Source organism: Lolium rigidum, chromosome 2 (genome assembly GCF_022539505.1).
Source record: "Lolium rigidum isolate FL_2022 chromosome 2, APGP_CSIRO_Lrig_0.1, whole genome shotgun sequence".
Lineage (NCBI taxonomy): Eukaryota > Viridiplantae > Streptophyta > Magnoliopsida > Poales > Poaceae > Lolium > Lolium rigidum.
This window is the reverse complement of record NC_061509.1, coordinates 289,702,447-289,721,997: the sequence shown is the minus strand read 5'-3', so window position 1 is coordinate 289,721,997 and position 19,551 is coordinate 289,702,447. Positions and strand designations below refer to the sequence as shown.

The 19,551-nt window shown below is 44.7% G+C and overlaps 2 protein-coding genes across 2 annotated transcripts; one reads left to right on the top strand and one right to left on the bottom strand.

Moving 5' to 3' along the window:
• Positions 1 to 2,092: 2,092 nt before the first annotated feature.
• On the top strand, positions 2,093 to 9,506 carry LOC124693621 (mucin-19-like; the record flags this gene model as incomplete). The annotated part of the gene is given in 6 exon segments (XM_047227103.1): positions 2,093 to 5,343; positions 5,567 to 5,686; positions 6,968 to 7,084; positions 7,268 to 7,357; positions 8,079 to 8,186; positions 8,857 to 9,506. Coding segments are annotated over 6 exon segments (3,734 nt in total), but the record flags the coding sequence as incomplete, so codon positions are not given.
• A 1,090-nt stretch (positions 9,507 to 10,596) lies between these two features.
• Positions 10,597 to 15,312, bottom strand: LOC124693620 (translation initiation factor IF3-4, chloroplastic-like). The gene is made up of 10 exons (XM_047227102.1): positions 15,008 to 15,312; positions 14,334 to 14,373; positions 14,189 to 14,248; positions 13,555 to 13,616; positions 12,928 to 12,983; positions 12,802 to 12,835; positions 12,422 to 12,494; positions 12,253 to 12,345; positions 11,761 to 12,070; positions 10,597 to 10,979 (listed from the first exon to the last, which is right to left on the bottom strand). The coding sequence occupies exons 1-9, from the start codon at positions 15,295 to 15,297 to the stop codon at positions 11,804 to 11,806; spliced, it is 975 nt and encodes a 324-aa protein (XP_047083058.1). The 5' UTR covers positions 15,298 to 15,312; the 3' UTR covers positions 10,597 to 10,979; positions 11,761 to 11,803.
• Between the last annotated feature and the right edge of the window lie 4,239 nt (positions 15,313 to 19,551).

Below are 19,551 nucleotides of genomic sequence, written 5' to 3'. Positions count from 1 at the left end.
AAAAAGCTTCCTCCGTCTCCGTCCCACCCACGTTGCTGCCCTCGGGGAACCGCGACGCACACCGGTCTTCCCCTTCCCCTTGCCTCCTCCCTCGTCTCTCCAATTCCCTCCACCGCACGCACGGGTCGCCCTCGCCGATCGACCTCGATTCCGACCCCTTCGACCAGGCCGCGGCGATTCGATACCCCGGCGGCGCGCAGCGGCGGCGATTCCCCAGGACGAGGTGAGCATCCCGTCGCATCTCTTTCGCTCGATTTCGGGTCCGGGCCGCGGCATTGGTTTGGGGGCCGGGAGTCGCGGCCGCGGGGGGCAGGGCATTGGTCCGGGGACGAAGCTGCGCCGCGCGGCCTTGTCCCGATCGCTTGTCGGGGCCGGCTGGAAACTTGGAATTCGCGAAAAGCTGCCCTGATGTCCCATGTCCCGTCCTCCCCTCCCCGCGAGGCTGCGACCGGCACGACAATTCCGCCAGAAAATATACAAATCCGCCGCTGGCCGTGGGGCCTCGCCGCCCGCCGCGGGTCGCGCCGCCGGGCGCGGTTTCCCAGCCTCCAATATATTTTTTGTTCTACTTATTATCCGCCCCGAGGCCGTGGACCTGGAAGGCTGGAACGAACGAGAGGAACTCGTCGGCGCTGGGGGCCTCCGTTCCCTTTATTTTGTTTCGAGCGTCGGTTTCCCAGCGACGGCGACGACGGAGGGGAATGGTAGATGACGAGGAGGAGGGAGAGGGAGAGGGAGGCCCCGCCATATGCCGCACGCTCCGTAGCTAGCCGTTGCCATCGCGCCAGCGCCACCCAACGGCCACATTCTCTCTCTCCCTCCGCTTTTCTCTTTCTACTCCTTGATGCTTCCCAGCTAGCTGCCATTATTTTTTACCGCGAGCTTTTTTAATGGTTTTCACGATGGGGAGAGGCCCCCCACTCGCATTGATTAATCAGGCTTAATCCTACAGTTTAATGGCGACCTGGCCTGCTTGTCCTGATGATGGCAGTTAAGTTGAAATTAGTCGCGTCTTCCGTCCTTAACCCCCGCAAGCAAAGTGGTGGCCTCCCCCCACCCCACCACCATTTACTCCATCTTCCCTCTCCCTCTCCCTCTGCCTCTGGACTGGCAGCGCGGCTTGTCTTGGGTTCGCCATTACTTGGAGCAGGAGCTGGGCGTGGAGTTCCCGTGAGGCCAAGGCGCGCGGAGAGGGACAGAGCAGTGGCTAGTAGTCGTCACCACCAACCCGCTCCCGAAAGAGACGCTCCGATTCCTACGACGCGTAAATTATTGAGGAAGGAGAGCAATTCCTTTCGGAAAACCACCTCCGGCCCTCCCCCCACCACCGAATCCCGCCCCATCCGCCAGCCCGTCGATCTGGTCCGTGCCCCGCGCCCGCCTGCGCTCTCCAATTCCCTTTCCGATTCCGCAAAGATTGCTCTTTTGGGTCCTGATGATGAACATTTGCGTTGCTCTGCTGCAGGTGCTGACGGCCGGTGGATTGGTGGCGGCTGTCAATGCGGGTGGGTCTGAGCCCGGGCGGTGGTTGCGCTTGCGCGGATGGACGCCTGCGGAGTGCGCCCGCTGCTGCTGCGGAAATCTGACCACCACGACGCCGACGACGACGCGCCCGCCAGGCGCAGGCCGGCCACCCCGAGGCGCCACCCGTCGCCGAATGCCGCCCGCCCGTCCACCCCGAGGCGGCACCCCTCGCCGAATGCCGCCGCCCCCGCGGGGCCGCAGGCGAAGCGGTCCCAGTCCACGGAGCGGCGGTCCGCGAGCCCGGCCCGACCGGCCTCCGGCGGCGGCGGGGGCGCGAGGGCGGCCGCACCGCCGTCCAGGATCTCCGCGCCGACCTCGCCCTCGTCCGCGCCGTCCAGCCCCACCTCCTCCTCCTCCAGCTCCTCCACGCCCGTGCGCGACGCCGTCTCCGGCACGCAGAGCGCTCCCCGAAGACTGTCCTCCTCCGGCGGCGGCCGGGCCCCCGACGGGCTGTGGCCGTCAATGCGGAACCTCTCCTCCTCCCTCCAGCTCGAGTCCAGAGCGGGGAGGACCAGCACTTCATCTTCGGCGGATCAGGCGAGGGCCAGGGATTCATCATCATCACTAGCAGCTGAGAGGAAGAGGAGCCCGATGACAGGGAGGAGCGCCGCCGAGCAGCACCCGGACAACCCACACGCCAAGATGATCGACCACCACCGCTGGCCGGCGATGATGGGGGGCCGGGTGTCCGGGAGCGCCATGTCCAGGAGCGTGGATCTCACTGACAGGATGAGCAACAGGCCTGCGCTGTCGCTGATTCCGTCGCGCGGCGGGGCTTCGCCGAAGAGGGCATCGTCGGGGTCGTCCGCCGCGGATGCCCTGTCGAGGAGCATTGATCTCGCCGACAAGATTGACCGGCTGGTCTCTTCGTCGCGAGGGGAGTCACCAAGAACATCATCTGCTTCAAATGGCACTGCTGATTCATCCCGAAGCGGAAATGCTGGTAGAGATTCCAGGCCTGCAGCATTGGCAATTCCATCGCGAGGGGTCTCTCCTGTGAGAACAGGTGGTGGTTTAAGGGCACTTTCGAAGAGCATGGATCTTACTGAAAAAGATAACATTGCATTCTCATCAGCAGTTTCATCATCACCGGGCATTTCACCAAGTGTGTTAGTATCGAGCGTGCCCAATGCTACATCGCAGCCAACAAAATCTTCCGAGAGGCTCAATGGACGTGCTTCTTCCCCAGCTTCATCGCGGGGACGTTCACCTAGAACACCAGCATCTGGCGGCATTGCTGCTGTATCGAAAAACGTTGATGTCCCTGAAAAAGAGAAGAGACCGGTTTCATCTAGAGGGAGTTCGCCAAGAAGGCGACTTGCTTCCGATGGCGTTAATGGTATTGTAAAAAATATGGATTTTGCTGAGAAGGATAGCAGAACAGCCGTCTCGTCAGTTCCATCTCGTGGGTTTTCCCCAAGAAGAAGACTTGCCTCTGATGGCATTGATGCTATACCAAGCACGGAATTTTCTGAAAAAGATCACAGACCGTCCACATCATCTTCATTGCGTGGGGTTTCTCCGCGGAAAAGGCTTGGTTCTGATGGTACATCAAAAGGGCCGGATTTCGCTGATAAAGCTAACACGCCATCAACTTCGTCAACGGCATCGCGAGGTACTTCACCAAGAACCCAGTTGGCATCTGATTGTGCTGGTACTACATCAAAACACATGGATTCTGCTGATAAAGATAGCAATAGACCGTCAACCTCATATGCTGCATCACGCGGTATGTCACCAAGAAGAAGGCTTGCGTCTGATGGTATTAGCTCCATTTCAAATAACGTCAACTTCGCTGAAAAGGATGGCAGAGCTGTGCCCTCTTCAGTTGCATATCGAGGGATGTCAACAATACGGCGCCTTGCATCTGATGGTGCTGATACCATACCAAAGGATATGGATATTCCTGAGAAAAATGTCAGACCCTCCACTTCAGCAGGTTCAAGGGGCTTTTCACCAAGAAGAAGACTTGCCTCTGATGGTCTTAATGTTATATCAAAGAGCATTGATCTTTCTGAAAAAGATACCAGACCTACCACATTGTCAGCTGCATCACGAGGGCTTTCACCAAGAAGAAGACTAGCCTCTGATACTGTAGAAGCTATATCAAAGAGCTCAGTTTTTGTTGAAAAAGAAATAAGACCATCCACTTCGTCAATGGCATCACGGGGAGTTTCACCAAGAAGAAGACTTGCCTCTGATAATGTAGAAGTTATATCAAAGAGCTCAGATTTTGTTGAAAAAGAAACCAGATCTTCCACTTCGTCACTGGCATCACGAGGGGTTTCACCAAGAAGACGACTTGCCTCTGATAATGTAGAAGTTATATCAAAGAGCTCAGATTTTGTTGAAAAAGAAACCAGGTCTTCCGCTTCGTCACTGGCATCACGAGGGGTTTCACCAAGAAGACGACTTGCCTCGGATGGTGTCAACAATTTATTGAAGAGCACTGATTTTGCTGGTAATGACTGCAGGCCATCAACCTCAGCAGCTCCATTACGAGGGACTTCACCCAGAAGCAGGGCTGCCTCTAATTCCATTCATGCACCATTGAGAAGCATGAATTTAGCTGATAAAGATAACAGACCATCCACCTCTTCAAGAGCTTCACGTGTGACTATACAGAGAGGTGGGCTTGCCCCTGGCCCCGTCATGGATTCTGTGGACAAAAGTAATGCACGATCCCCCTCATCATCCGCATCTGGCGAGACTTCATACAGTAGACTTGATGGTACTGATGTTCAAGCAGAAGTTGTCGAGTTTGCTGATGAAGTTAGTTCAGTAACTGCAGATGGTTGTAGTGATGAAACTTCAGAAAGCACACATTCTGGTAGCGTAGGCACAGGTGCAGCGTCCTTGTCCATTGCAGTGCAAGATAGACCACCTAGCAGATCTGTTTCTGATGTCAGTAAGGATATGTCACAGAATGTGGATGCAACTTATGAACGTAGCAGAGTCATCTCAGTGAAGATTCCATCTCGAGGAAATTCTCCAAGGAGGAGACTTGCATCTGATGGCATTGATACAATCCCCAAAAGCATGGATTTTGCTGAGAAAGAAAAGAGACCCATAACCAGTTCAGTACAATCACGTGGAATGTCACCCAGAAGAATAGCAAGAGTGGATAGTGCTAATATAATGTCAAAAAGCATGGATTTTTCTGACAAATGCAATGGACAAATATCTTCAATAATTCCATCACGAGTGGTTTCTACAAGAAAAATACTGGGACCAGATGGTGCTAATGCCATGTCAAGAAGTGTGGATCTGGGTGATAACAAACAACCGATCTCTTCAATGGTGCAATCATGTAGAATTTCACCACGGAAGATGCCTTCTGCTTATAGCAGAGTAAAAGGCCCCGAGCTTTCATCAGGTGATGTTGGGAGCCCAGGTTCTGCCGATGGAAATGGGAGTCAAGAGGAGAACTCTAGTTCAAGTCCAGCTGCACCTTCAAATAATTCAGAAAAATTTGGAGCTTCAAAGCAGTTGGCAAGGACACTGTCTTCACCATCACGTGGTCTACTACGCCCTTCATCACCAACCAAGACTTCATCAACATCATCATTTGCCTCTAGGAGGTTGCCGAGCCCATTGAGGATTAGACCTTCAACACCTGTCTCACCATGTAGTTCTGGTCGATCCGATTCTCCCTCTTCTATTCTGAGCTACATCGGTGATGCAACAAGAGGAAAGAAGAGCCCAAGCCACATGGAAGATACCCATCAGTTGCGCCTTCTATATAATAGGAACTTGCAATGGCGTTTTACAAATGCTTACGTAGATGAAATGCTATCAATCCAGAAGATGGGTGCCGAGGTAAACACTAACACTAGTTCTACCCATTACATGTATCAGTCCCCATTTATCCTAAATGATTTGCCATATTCTGCTAAGAAGTCTGGAAAAATGATAACTAAGGATTTGTCAAAACTCAAATACCTTTTACTTTATGATATTTTCATTTTTATGTGTGTTCAAGACTTCAAGCTACATATAAGCTCCAGTTCATTTTCTTACTTCATTTATTCATTTGAAGCAGACCATGCTCTACAGTGTATGGGATAGTAACACAAGGATGTCTGACTCTATGGTTACAAAAAGAAGTTATGTACAAAGGCTAAGGCAAGAGGTCAAACTGGGAATAGTGTTGAAAGAACAAGTAAGATATGTTAAGATCTCTGATATTTTCATTTATCATGCAGGACACTTGTTTTCTCTGATAGTTTGCGTAATATTTGCATTATCATTCTGCAAGATATTACATCGTAACTTACAAATGTGTCATTCTGTTTAAACATTAGTGAACTGTTATACTTATGTTATGGGCATTAGTAGAGTGCAATGCGGCAGCACAAGTACTTTCTTCCATCTGAATAAATGCATTCTCAGGAAATAGCAGCATAAGAAGGATTTCATATTACCTGGCTTTTCGGAATACACCAAATGCAAAATAAATGTTCAATTTGTGATCATGTCTGTTTAATCGAGATACAATTTCCTAGCCAGATGGTTGCTTTGTTTCTAGGAATATGTTTATCATACAAAAATGTGCGACACTTCAGATCTTCATTTCCAAACCCTGCCACTAGTTGGAAGACTTCTGTGTGCATGTTTACTTACTAGTATTTCATTAAGCAAATTCTACTGTCTGAACATGGCGAAGGCTTTCATATTACCTGGCTTTTTGGAATACGCCAAACACAATTTAAATGTTAAATTTGTGATCATGTCTGTTTGATCAACATACATTTTCCTAGTCAGATGGTTGCTTTGTTTGTAGCAATATGTTTATCATTCAGAAATGTGCGACACTTCATATCTTCATTTCCAAACCCTGCCACTAGTCGGAAGACTTATGTGTGCATGTTCACGTACTAGTCTTTCATGAAGCAAGTTCTATTGTCTGAACTCTGAACATGGCGAAGGCGCACAAGTGCTCACTCCTATTTAGTGCAAGCTAAACTAGTATTAAAGCTTGAGTTTCTCATAAGTCTAAAGCAAGTTCTATTGTCTGAACATGGCGAAGGTGCACACGTGCTCACTCCTATTTAGCGCAAGATAAACTAGTATTAAAGCTTGTGTTTCCTCATAAGCCAGCCCACCCGGGTTTGAGTCCCAAGGGGACCGAATTAAACGGGGTGTTATCTAGCGCTTATAAATTCGCTGCTGGAGAGGTCTCATCATCTATATAACAACGTATAGCCAAGGGAGGGAATCTTCCCCTGTTGGTCAACGTTTTTTTCCTCATAAGTCTGACCTCACTTAATGAATATGGCGAAGGTCATACTACTATTTCATTAAGCAACTTATGTAGTATTAACATGGTGAAGGGGCAAGTGCTCACAACTACTATTTAGTGCAAGACAAAACTACTTGTATTAAAGCTTGTGTTTCCTCCTAAGTCTGACCTCGCTGTTGCATCCTTTGTTTCATGATGCAGATGGACTACCTTGACCACTGGGCAGTGCTGGAAACAGATCATTCTACTTCATTGTCTGGTGCAATTGAAGCTCTTAGAGCAAGTACATTGCGCCTTCCAGTTACAGGAGGAGCAAAGGTATCAACAGTCCCCTTTCCAAGACATGAACCCTTTCTAGAATCAGAAAACATAATATTCAGAGTATGATGACTCCTAGAGTAAAACTAACCTGTCTACATGCTAAAAAGTTTCCATTTGTACATCCCTTTTGCTGTTTTAGCTGTGAAATGTGAAGTGAAGCTCATTGTGTATCCCTTGCAGGCTGATGTACTTACTGTTAAGAACGCTGTCAGTTCAGCAGTTGACATTATGCAAGCAATGGGTTCTTCCGTTTGTAACTTGCTAACAAAGGTAAAAGTGAAAGGTCTTTTTATGTTACTGCTTCATGACAACTGGCAACTTCGGTGAAACTGGCGTGTTCCAGCGGATACAAAAAATTTAGTTGTTTTGTCCAGAAATAATACCATACGTAAAACTTATATTTTCCATTGTGTTTTGATATTTTAATTCATACAAGTACATAGGTTAATAAAATGAAAGAACATCTTCTAATCATTGAGCTGGTTGTTAGAGAAAAAATCTATAAATTGTATAGGCAAACTGGCATTTTTCTTGAGCACATAATCATTCAGTTATTATGATAAAATGGATGTTCTGGAGGTCCTGGTTGTTAGACTTGTGACAGTGCTGATGGTGGTATCATGTGGCCATAATAATTGTAAGAGGGTGGGGGCATTGTGCTAGCTTTTGGCCAGTTCATTTCTGGCCAAGTTGGTAATCTGGTACTGCGTCTATCATGAAAACCACGTTAGTGCATGGAAGAAATGTAACCACTCTTATGTAAACTTAACTATGCCAGTTGAGCTTTCCTCCCGAATCTACTCCATAAAATTTTTAGAATTGATGTTTGAGTCCTGGTGTTAATAATTTAATATGGAAGTGGCCGATGATTTTCTATGCTGGGCAAACTACTTAGATCGATTCATCAATTGCATCCACCTTTTGGTAATTAAAAATTTCCAGTAAAGAGCATTGACCTTCAGGTGTCTAACCATTGGCTTGCGCTCTGCAGTTACAGGCTACACACTCTCTGGTCACAGAACTTTCAGCTGTTGCTGCTAAAGAAAGCACTACACTTAATGAGTACAGAGAACTCTTAGCTACAGCAGCAGCACTACAGGTACAAGCTTGTTATATGAGTTATCTTGTCATCATTTCTTTTATTCTGACCGGATTCGCTGTACATTGGTGAATGCTTACCTCCATGTATCAAATATATTTTTCTTAACTTGTAATGGTGCATGGAATATTTTATGCACTCCTAATAAATATCCTTGCTATTTTTTTTTGCAATAAACTGCTTATCAAAGTCTCAGAAGGAGGTCACAGGTGCTTGAAACATTTTTATAAGATGCTAATATATGTTGCGACACTGACTGAAACATAAAGCAATGGTGTTCAGCTTTTCTTTATTGGCTGGAAAATAAATTTTCATTCAATCACCAAAACATGACTATATTGGTATCTTCTGGATTTTCTGCCCCACCCCCTTTATATTTGTGTTGGAAATGCTTGTTAAGCAGATCATCGCATCCGACTGTTTATTCTTTTTGTTATCATGCACTGCATCATAAATCTATACCTGTGCATAGTCTGTATGATCAATTTCTAGAGTACATCGTATTATTATTATTATTATTATTATTATTATTATTATTTCTGATGAGTATCAAAAGGTAGCTACATGTTCACACAACGCTAAAATAGGATGAGCTGCTCTTCCAGGCTAAAGACAAATGCAGAAGTGATTTTCTGTTTACTCTAACTTATACCTATCTTCCTCTGAACAGGTGCATGAGTCCAGCCTAAGGACACAACTCATACAAGAAACAGAGTGAACAGTTTAATTTCTAGTATGTCTAACTAAGATAGAGGTAACACACCATTTGTTAGTTTTCTGTAACTGTACCGTGCATATATGTATCTTCAGTTTGTTTCCTGCTCCCTCCCTCTTTTCTTTCTCCCGTTTGTTAGGTCCCTTCTTCCCCCAAAATTCTTTTTCATTTCTAGCTCAGCTCCCATGCCCTTTTCTATTTGTACAACTCGCATGGAAGAGAAGTGCACAAATCATGGATTCACCATGACAACGAACCTGTCAGTGTTATTTGTATAGCAGCCCACAAACTGAGGATGTCGATGTGCCAAAAACCGGAAGCCTGTTGTAAGTTATAGAGCAGTTCTCTGCCTTTTGTTGTAATGCCTTCACATCTGACTTGTATTTGCGGTAACATTGTAATAGAAGTAGAGTGTTGTCCAGTAGCATTTTGTGATCTACTGCAGGTTCCCTATCCACCAAGGGAGCAACCAGAATCTCTAACCTAACACTATAGAGTAGTAGATGACAGGTTCCTGATATACTAACTTCATTTACTTACACAGTGGTGATGCTTCTTTGATATGTAAATGTTTCAGTTCTATGAAATGTTTTTTCTGTTACTCCTTTCTATTGCTTCTAGTGCCCGAACCTTGTGACTTTATTTATTTGATTTTGGTGATACCCTATGGACTGATTCTAAGGTGTTTCTGCACATGGTGGCACAGCCATGTTGTCGCCTTTGTGCATGAGTGAATCTTGGCGCCGGTGGTAGTACTTGAGCCGATGTTGATAGCTGAACATAATTTGGTCCCCAGAGAATGTACTAGTTTAAGCCTTACGCAATCATACTTTGGTGCTTAGGTTGATAGCTATTGGCTACCCAATATTTTATTAGTTGCAAAAAAAATTGGGTCCTCCTTTGGAGGTGTGTGGGGAGCATGATGATAGCGAGACATTTTCCTCTTCTTGACTTCTGCTGTATTATATTGTTCCTACGAAAAGGGATGATGCTATCCCATGTAGATCAGCAACTTTATCTGCCATATTCTACCGGGGGTAGCCAAACGACTAAGTCATTGTACATGCTTTACTATTGTTGTGGCCCTGTTATCCATGCTGTATATACTGGATAGCTTGCGCCCTTTTTGTATTTTGAAACAAGGCTGTCATTTTGTGGTGCTCAGGTTTTGTTCGGTTAATAATAAATGGGTGTGTCTATTTCTCAGTTGACTGAGATTTTCTTAAGTTCCAGTCACCTCAGAAAAGTGCAATTGCAGTTTAAAGAAAAGTGCAACTCGGTTCAGTTACACATTTCTGGCAGAAAAGTGCAATTGCACTTTTTAACAGAAAAGTGCAACTCAAAGCATTTTTTTAAAGTGATTTAGACTTAAGAAAATCTCAGTGTACTGAGACGTAGCAAAACTGATAATAAATTAGACAGTCCCATAGCAGCGTATTTGACCAAATCTTTTGTAAAACCCAAAAGGTTACCAAATCTGGCAAGCAAAGGAAAGCTTGGGCCATATGCAATTGTCGCTGTCAAAACTTGAAGCAACAAGGAAAAAACATACTACATCCATTTCAAGATAAGTGTCGCAACTTTATTTCAATAGAGATGCATGTAGACACATTTTAGTTGTAGATATTCCGTATACAGAGGTAGTAACTCTGAGAAAATCGAAATATGAAAGAAATTACTGATCTTCTCCACAAGTGAATAGCACGACATCCTCTTATTAGGCTCTTCCAGTCAAAAATCAAGATACAACTGATCTTCTCCACAACACTGACCGGTATTTGGGAACGGCGGCACCAAAACAAAATCTACAACAATGCCACATCGGGCAGTACAAGCGAACCTTTATCAATCACCACGAGTCCATGACTGGTACCAACTTACTTACTGCATGATTCCAAGCCCATTAGTCGATTCCAGTACAAGGCGGAGGCTCCAGCTTCTTGATAATCGCAGGGCCCTCACTGTGTCTAGAGCCCAGGCAGCGATGGTGGTGGATAGTTCTACTGTTTTAGCAGGCAAGGAAGGGACGTACAAGTACAATAGCACCATCCTTGTATTTACATGAGCAGTATTGGTACCTATCATCATCAGGCAAGTGAAAAAGTACAACAGTTAGGCATGAGATGGAACGATATGATCTAGAAAGGTGTAAAAATGGAGCAGGTTCAGTTGACAAAAAACATTGCAGTGCTTGAAAATGGTCCTCTGAGAAACAGAAAATTGACCATAGCCCACTGACAGGTCAGCGGCAATGCGGCTTAAGCCGCTCAGGTAGACAGGCACTAACTATGGCGTCATGGATACTCCCAGGCTTTCTTGTCTGTTTCTTGTCCTTGGCACTAAAGCTTTGCAAGCGTAGTAAGAGTTTTGCGGACCTAAGTACAATTTCGATTGGGTCATATCAAAGGAGTTGTTGGTGCAAATTCCAGCACATTTCATGCTAAAATGATTTCCACGATCCATATCTTACGAACTATGGTCAGTAGCCATTTTAGCATGAAAAAACAAAGGAACGGTGCACCACTTAACCAGATGGCCACTAGACAATTCCAGTGAGGAAGTTATAAGTTTCAGTGCATATCTACAAATCTGTCTTTGATCGTTCGACAGAGGCAGGTTCTGCAGGTGTTGGCTTTCTCAGTGCATATATCTATGATCATCCAATTCTCCCACTTAATTTACTGCTTTTCTGGTTCCAGTTGTTACTTTCAGTAAGGTTTTGTGTTTACTTGTGTTGTTCTTAAAACATATTCAAGTACATAGTGCACATCAGGGTACCAAGAAAAGCACAAATGATATTAGACTTAATTAAGCATTGGATAAGATGCAAGACAGTATATTGTTTAAAGTATGGAATACCTTCTAAAATCAGAGGCAACACCATTGGCCTTTTACAGCTAAATCAAACATTTGCTGAGACTTCTGTCTCGGGTTCCTTACTTTCCTCCAGTTCTTCTATCACAGGCTCATCCCCATCCAAAGAAGTTTCCTCGACTTGTTCGATCACAGCCTCATCTGCGTCTGATTCGTCTTCCGATTGGTCCACTTCTCCTTCTGCCCTGACCTTTTTATTTAACCCATCTTGTTCTTTCTGTATAGCTAGTTTATTCGGCACAAGAATCACATATATATTTCTCTCCGCAAAATTCTTACTTCCTTCTGTTGCTAGCTGAAATATGACGAAGAAAATTAAAAGGTCGAAACCAGCTGATTCAACTAATAGGTATATGCACTATAGCAAAACTGGAGATCAAAAACCATTTTCTCTGAAAATGAAAGAGTTGTTTACAAGCAGTAAAAAGCAAATTTGTGCTCATATTCTAGGCATGATAACAAAGTAACCTAAGTTACCTCACCAACATCAGTTTGGAATCTTCTGAGAAGTTCAATCGCTTGTTTTTTGTACAAGTTCTCCCGGCCTTTCAAATTTACCACAATCTTAGCCTGAAACGGCGGTCTAGAGTAGTAAATTTTACCACCCTAATAATAATAATAATAATAGTAATATAATTGTTATTACCTTGTCACCAGCTTTAAGAAACTTCTTTGCAGCTCTAAGCCTCACACTATAATCATGAATATCAATGTTGTACCTGACAAACACATAAGGATTCCAGAATCACATTAAGTTATAAAGAAAAAAAACTATTAAGTCATGTCATGCCACAAACAAATTGTATCTAGCAATTTTTTGTTACTCCATCATGCGAAATAGCTTGGAACAGTTCCAATCAGTGTACAACATTCTTTTGATACTATTATGCCTAATCTAACCAATCTCATCAAAATAGTTCCGTTTTGCAAAACGCTAGAACCACAAGGGTGATTAACTGATTGATTGCATTGAAACATAGAAACTTGTAAGCCATGTAACTTGGTAAGTGAATATCTAGGCCGTACCCCATTTTTAGCTCTTTGATGCCCATGCGTTTTGCTGTAGAAAGTAGAGACCAGGGAAGAAGCAACCTTTATTAGCATAGTGAACACATATTTGAATTATAAATTAAAAAAGTCATCAAAGTTTACCAACAGATCTTTTTTGCTGAACTCTTTTCTTCTTCTGCTGTTCATACTTGTGTTTTCTGTATAAAACCAATAAAAATGAATTCAAGTAAATTTTAAAGGGTAGAAATGGAGAAAAGAAGAGATGACAAGAGTTTGCAGAATACAAACATTTTAATACTTCTAGACTTCTAGTTATTAATGTACTAATGAAATAGATGTTTAAAGAATTAAAGTTGCTAATTGAAGACCATGCCTTGCCTGATACCTTATATAGACTACTGTATGCCAATATAACTAACGACGTCAGCCGTCACATTGGGAAAAGCATAATGATCTAATATGCAGATTCCATATACATGTTCGACATAGAGAAGCAGGGTCTCAAGTAGACTAGGACAGGAGCTGCAGGACATTGCTACTTTAGCTATTGCGGTAAAAATTGATATACTTATGACCTAACCACTGAAACCATAATGAGGTAACTTGTAAGACTAAGTGACCTCTCGAGGTTTGCATCCTACACGATACATCACCTTGTTTTACAGTGTCCTAACACAAACCTAGAAGTGCACTATCAGTTAACCTGGTTTCATAATGGAAATCGATCCATATAAGAAGTGGAATTGTCAGGTGTTCATTGCAACATACTTGTATTCTTTCTCTTCGAAGAGTCGGAGTACTGGAGGATCTCCATCTAGTGACAATATTGCCTGAAATTAGAAAAAAATAAACCATCCCAATTTCTGTAAATACTGGCACTACTAATACATGTCGACTAACAAGATATTTAAGTTAGTATCTTGTTAAACATGAGTGCACCTTGCAAAGTCAGGGCCTGGGTGTATGCAGAAATACTGTGAGGGTATGAAAATCAATTATGTACTGGCCAATTTGCACTTCTAAATGCTGTTGCACTATGTGACTGTGTAAACAAAATTGGTAAATTAGATAGTGCAAGAGATTTGGAGCTTTAAGCCAGTTTGCCAGTCAAATCCCTGAGTCTTAGCTACATTTTTTTTATTTAGTTAATAATACTACCTCTGTCCATAAAAGGATGTCACACGTTTGTCTAAATTTAGATGTATCCAGACACAATTTAGTATATGTATACATCCAAATTTAGAGAAATCTCCGACATCCTTTTATGGACGGAGGAGTAGTAGAAAACCATGCCTATTCAAGCTCTTTCATGGATTTTTTTGCTCCCCGTTTATGCAACTTTCTGTTGGAAAAGTACACTTATAGGGAAACAAGCTAGAAGCACATGAGATGGAGAAAGTACCAGTATAAGGTCATTTTCATCTGCAATTCTAACTGCCTCGCTTACAGGTATAACACCAACCTACAGGAGGAAGAATGAAGTTGCACCGTCAAATAATCAGGCACGAAGAACATAGTTTACATGATTGGGTGGGTATGTGACATACCATATCTTTCTTGGCATCCAGCAGCCTTACGGTCGAGGACCTAACAAAGGGAGACGGTTCAAACGTTAAAGATTCCGAATGAGCATAATGCCATTACGGGTGTTTGATAAATACAGAAGAAGCCATGATACAAGACTAACCGCATCAAATCAAGTTGCTATCATGGCTAACAAAGGGAGGCGGTTCAAATGTTAACTGATGAAACGAACATAGTGCCATAGCAGTTGTTTGATAGATATAGAAGAACTGAAGAAGTCATACAAAGCTAAGGCACTAAAGGCACCAATCACGGTTTCTAACATGGCATTCAGCTGACATATGCCTGCAAGTTATTTGGCACACTAGCAGGCACAGGCACATCTGACAAAGACCAGCTCTTCTCTCCCAAGAGAATGACCTCTTCGAACAAATGAGCAAGCGTTTGGGGAGACGACTTGAGAATTGAGAAGTACTAACATCACCACAAATAACCCAAAAGACCTGACATTCAGTGTCTTGGGAATAATAACATGGAACCACTTACAGTACTATAAACAAACATGGAAACACTTGGCTGCATTTGAATGAATGAAAATGGAATATGGAATCACTCTGCATTTGATATCGCAAGCAAGTGGAGCATATTATACAACCAACCAGGCAGTGTAGCAGAGGTAGGAGAAGGGCGTTCTTACTGAATGCGGTCGATGTCGAGGGCGGGGTCCTGCTCCGGCTCGGGGGCGCGGTTCCTCCCACCTCCGCCGTCCTCATCGTCATCCTCGTCGCTCCCGTACGAGGAGTAGCGCGCGACCGCGACGAGCCCGCGCTTCGGCCGCCCCCGCCGCGCGGCCCGTGACCACGGCACCGGGGAGACGGAGAAGGAAGACGAAGGAACGGACGCGTACGTGGTGGAGGTGGCGGACCTGTAAGGGAGGTGGCGGGAGACTGCCGGGGCGAAGGCGAAGCCGGCGGCGATGCCGGCCATGGTCGGGGGTGCGGTGGCCGCGGCGCCGGGGGCCTTATCTGCTCCAAGGTTTTTGCCGCGAGAGCAGGAATCCCAACGAGTGGAAGGGGATAGGCGGGGATGACGTGGGAAATGGGGCGTCGGGCTGTGGGCCCGTCTAGGCCCGTTTAAATATACGGCCCAGGATCTTTTTATTTTCGAAACGGAAGATGTGCCTTTGCTGATATTGGGCTGGGGCCTTCAGATTCAGATGTTTGACTTCAGCAGCCGACGCAAAACGCACATGAAAAATATCTGTTTTGGTCTGTTTAGGTTGGGCCGCGGACATTAAGATCGATCTTCCGGCCATGCATGTCAGGTAGGAGAATATATTTTTCTCAAAAAAAAAAAGGTAGGGGAATGTATTTTTTTCCAGCAAATTTTATTTCAGATAGAAACATTACAGGTTTCATTGTTTACATGATTCTTTTCGGTAAAAAATCAAGGAAACTTAAACTAGAGGCTTGCTAGCCCTCGTCTATTTCGCTGCCATGTGCGGAGAAGCTGGAGGGGCCGTACTAGTAAAAGGATAGAGATGGTAAACCTAGAAGAATGTGTGTTTAATCTAAACTAGGTGAGATAATTTATATGATAATACAAGTAGTTCAAGCACGAAGGCTATCACAAATGTAAACAACACAAGCAAGGAGATCGGTTAGAGATAACCGAAGCATGCGAAGATGAATATGTACGCTCATGTTCGTTTCCTTGGAGGAGGTACGCCGTGTTGGAGAGGTGTAGGAACTCAAAAACATCTGAAGGGCCTACATCCTCGCTTGGAACTCAAACATCTGAAGTGTCGTTTAAAATTAAGCTGCTGCTCTGGTGTTCATGTCATGACGTTTTCCTCGCTGAACATAATATATTTCTAATCATAATTGGCATGGGGATACGATTGATACAGAGATGGTGAACAATTGTACTTCGGTACCCGCACAACCTTGCCACTGAAACAGCACGACAGGAAATGAAATTGGCACTGTTGCGATCATCCTGGCTGTATTTGCGTGCAAAGGGTCAGAAGAGTCACTTGATCGGCCAGCCACCAGCCGCAGCCATCACTTGATCAGCATGTGACGGTCTCATGCTCCTATGCTTGGAAGTTCAACACGCAGCTCCCACTGCAAGCACACATCTCTATCCCTTGCTTGCCCCTCAGCTCACAGTCACGCTCACATCTCAATTCCCAGTGCCCTCCATGCCTAAGATAATTACAGAGTAAAATCATGGAGCGATAAAATAAAACAAGACGGCTGACCTAAAGCCATTTGCTACGCTACTATACTTGGGAAGAAGAAAATGAAGTATGTACATCGATGACGATGAAGGCCACAATATATATGAGATTAGTTTACACGGTTGTAGTGTACTACCTATGATTTATTCAAAATACCTACTACAGTACTAGTACCAATGAATAACATACACCTACTACCGCGTCAAGTGTACGTGTATTCAAGCATTTGCATGTACCAATTAGATATGCAACCATATGATCTTCATATGTGTGTTATCAAATAAAAAACTTTCAACACATAGTTTACCAATTTTATAATAAATAAAGTCAATTCCAAAATCTATTTTGAATACTAGGCTTGATACTTATCTAAGATTAAAAATCCTGGTAGCCGGGAAGTGAAATTCACCCTAATTTTAAGACAACCACACGAACCACGTGTCTTCCCCTTCGTGGTAACACATGAGTAAACCCTAGCGCCGCCATCGGAGCACCTCCATCCTCCTCCCTGATGCCATCAGCCTGGTCGCGGCAAGGGGATGGGGGAATCCCACCGATGTCAAGTTAGAGTTAGGTCTTGGGGAAGCAACCGTGATGGTGATGTGGTTATGGATGCGTTGGCCGCTCTGGAGTGGCTAGGCCTGGAGAAGATCTACTCCGGCAGGTGGTGCACACGTCGTACCCGTAGTCGGAGGCGTGAGCTTCACGGCCTGAATCAAACAAGGTGTCAGCCTTATTGCTATTCTTGTGCCATAACGCCATTTTACATGGTGTTGTTCTTGGCCCTCGGTCTGGCCGAATACGTGTAAACGTCTATACAATCAACACGTGTGGCTTCAAGAGAGCGTGACGCGAAGCTCCGAGCTTGAGGTCGACACTATGTGACATGTCTACATCTAGATTTCCATGGTATTGAGTGGGGCGGAGGTATAATGTTAGATAAATCATATCGTCCTTTCTCACGTTATCCGGAGAAGATAATAAATACAATTGGTACACTGTATTATCTTTTACTACTCCATCCATACCGGTTTACAGGGGTATTATGCATTTCGAGGCAAAACTTTGACTACTAATTTAGTCAACAAAATATAAGACATATATCATAAAAATTGTAGTATTGAAAACTTCTTTTGAATATGAAATTAATGGTATAATTTTTGTGACATATATCTTATATTTTGTTGACCAAATTTATAGTTAAACTTTCTCCTCGAAATACTTAATACCCCTGTAAACTGGTATGGAGGTAGTATCATAGCTATTAATAAGAATTAATCAAGTTTTATTAGTAGCAACTTACGTTGATAAGGGAAAACATGGCACAATAGAGAAATAGCAGTCTCCTATAATTTAAAAACCATCACTTGACTAAGAAATGGCAACCTTTATTTTCTTCATTATTTTTCCTCCAATCAAACAAAAGGTCCAACGTGGAGACCGTAAACACAGGGTTGAATTGTGTGGCATGGAACAACTAAAAAAGAGAGGGCAAACCTGTCTAATACTTTCTCTCCATCTATCATTATGTTGATGTGTCGTTAGTATTTTTCATGTCAATTATCTATATAAAATGTCTAACTATTCATGTATCTACAATAGCTTATGTAATCCAACTTTTTGTGTATTCACTTTTATAAGCTATGTTGTGTGAAGTACTGATGTTTTGATTAGTGAACATCTTGTTGGCCCATTTTGCTTTCTTTTTTGTGTATACGTATTTCCATATTTCAGGGAAATTGCATGTATGCTGTACTGCCAATTTTTAGATATTAGAACTCAAGAGAGCGACAGAATCAGGTTATATCAAGCCGCGCGGCTGTGTGCAAGCAAAACGCCTTCGCTGACAAGCCTGTCATGGTTTTTTTTTAACAAGTGCGGCCACGAAGGGCCTGGAAGCTGAATTATAAACGGCGGGTACAGAAATTATAACAATGCCCTTTTGCATCTCTTACGCTAGAAAACCTAGAATTTGAAGAAAAGACACTGCAATTTACAGAAAGGAACCTAGCATAAAAATGAAAAACACAATCAAGTGCTTGGGCTCCTTCTCCACCACTCGCCGGCGACCTCAAGGCGTAGAACGCTGAGATCAGAGAGGAAGAAGCTCGAGATGCTCTCGGATCGGACGAAGAACCACCAGCACCGGCTACCTCGATGCCTCTAGGGAGGCAGGGACGAGCCACTTGGGGGTGAAGCGACAACGAGCTCCGGCACTTGGTAGAAGAGGGCCTCCGGTGGAGGTTGTACTCCTGGTCGAGGGCTGCCATTCGGCCATGAATTGCATGGGCGAGGCAGAGCGGCCAGCAAGAGTCCCCGCTGATGAACTCTCCAGGGAGCAAGGCGACGCGATGGCGCGCCAGGAACATCAGCAGCTTCCACATAGCACCACACATGCTTCTTATTGCAGCAAGAAAAGATTGGGGAAAAGGAGCAAGGCCTGCCAAGGAAAGATCTTGCCATGGATTCGGCACTGAGGTGCTAGCATAAGAGCCGCCCACACACTCCTCCCGTCGATCCTCTTCGAAAAGAACTTGAGAAGAGTCCCAGACGAATCTAGATCTAGCCATCTCCTTATTCCTCGGAGAAGAGCTAAATAGGAGAGAACCTAAAGTTAGAAGGAGCCAGGCCCCTCTCCCACCCACCGTCAGCCACCATGGCCGCCGGCGGCGAGGGGATCTAGGGGGAAGAGGCCCAATAAGGGCAGGCTCCACAGGGGTATTCTCTCAGGGAGGAGTTTTCGATCCAGAATGTCATGGGCTATTAAGAATTTGAGATGTGGATCTCGTCATGACAAGGACTCGAGATCGAGAAGAAAAGAAGCAAACAATCGCGCTCGATGTCGACATCGTGTCATGTGCACGCGCGTGCTCGGTTCAGGTTTCAGTCACGGAATGCCGCTGTCGCGACGAGGTCGCGGAAGAACGCGCGGAACGCGTCCATCTCCCCACGCGGCTGCGCCACCCCGGCCTTGATGCCGCCGCCGCCGTTCAGGTTCT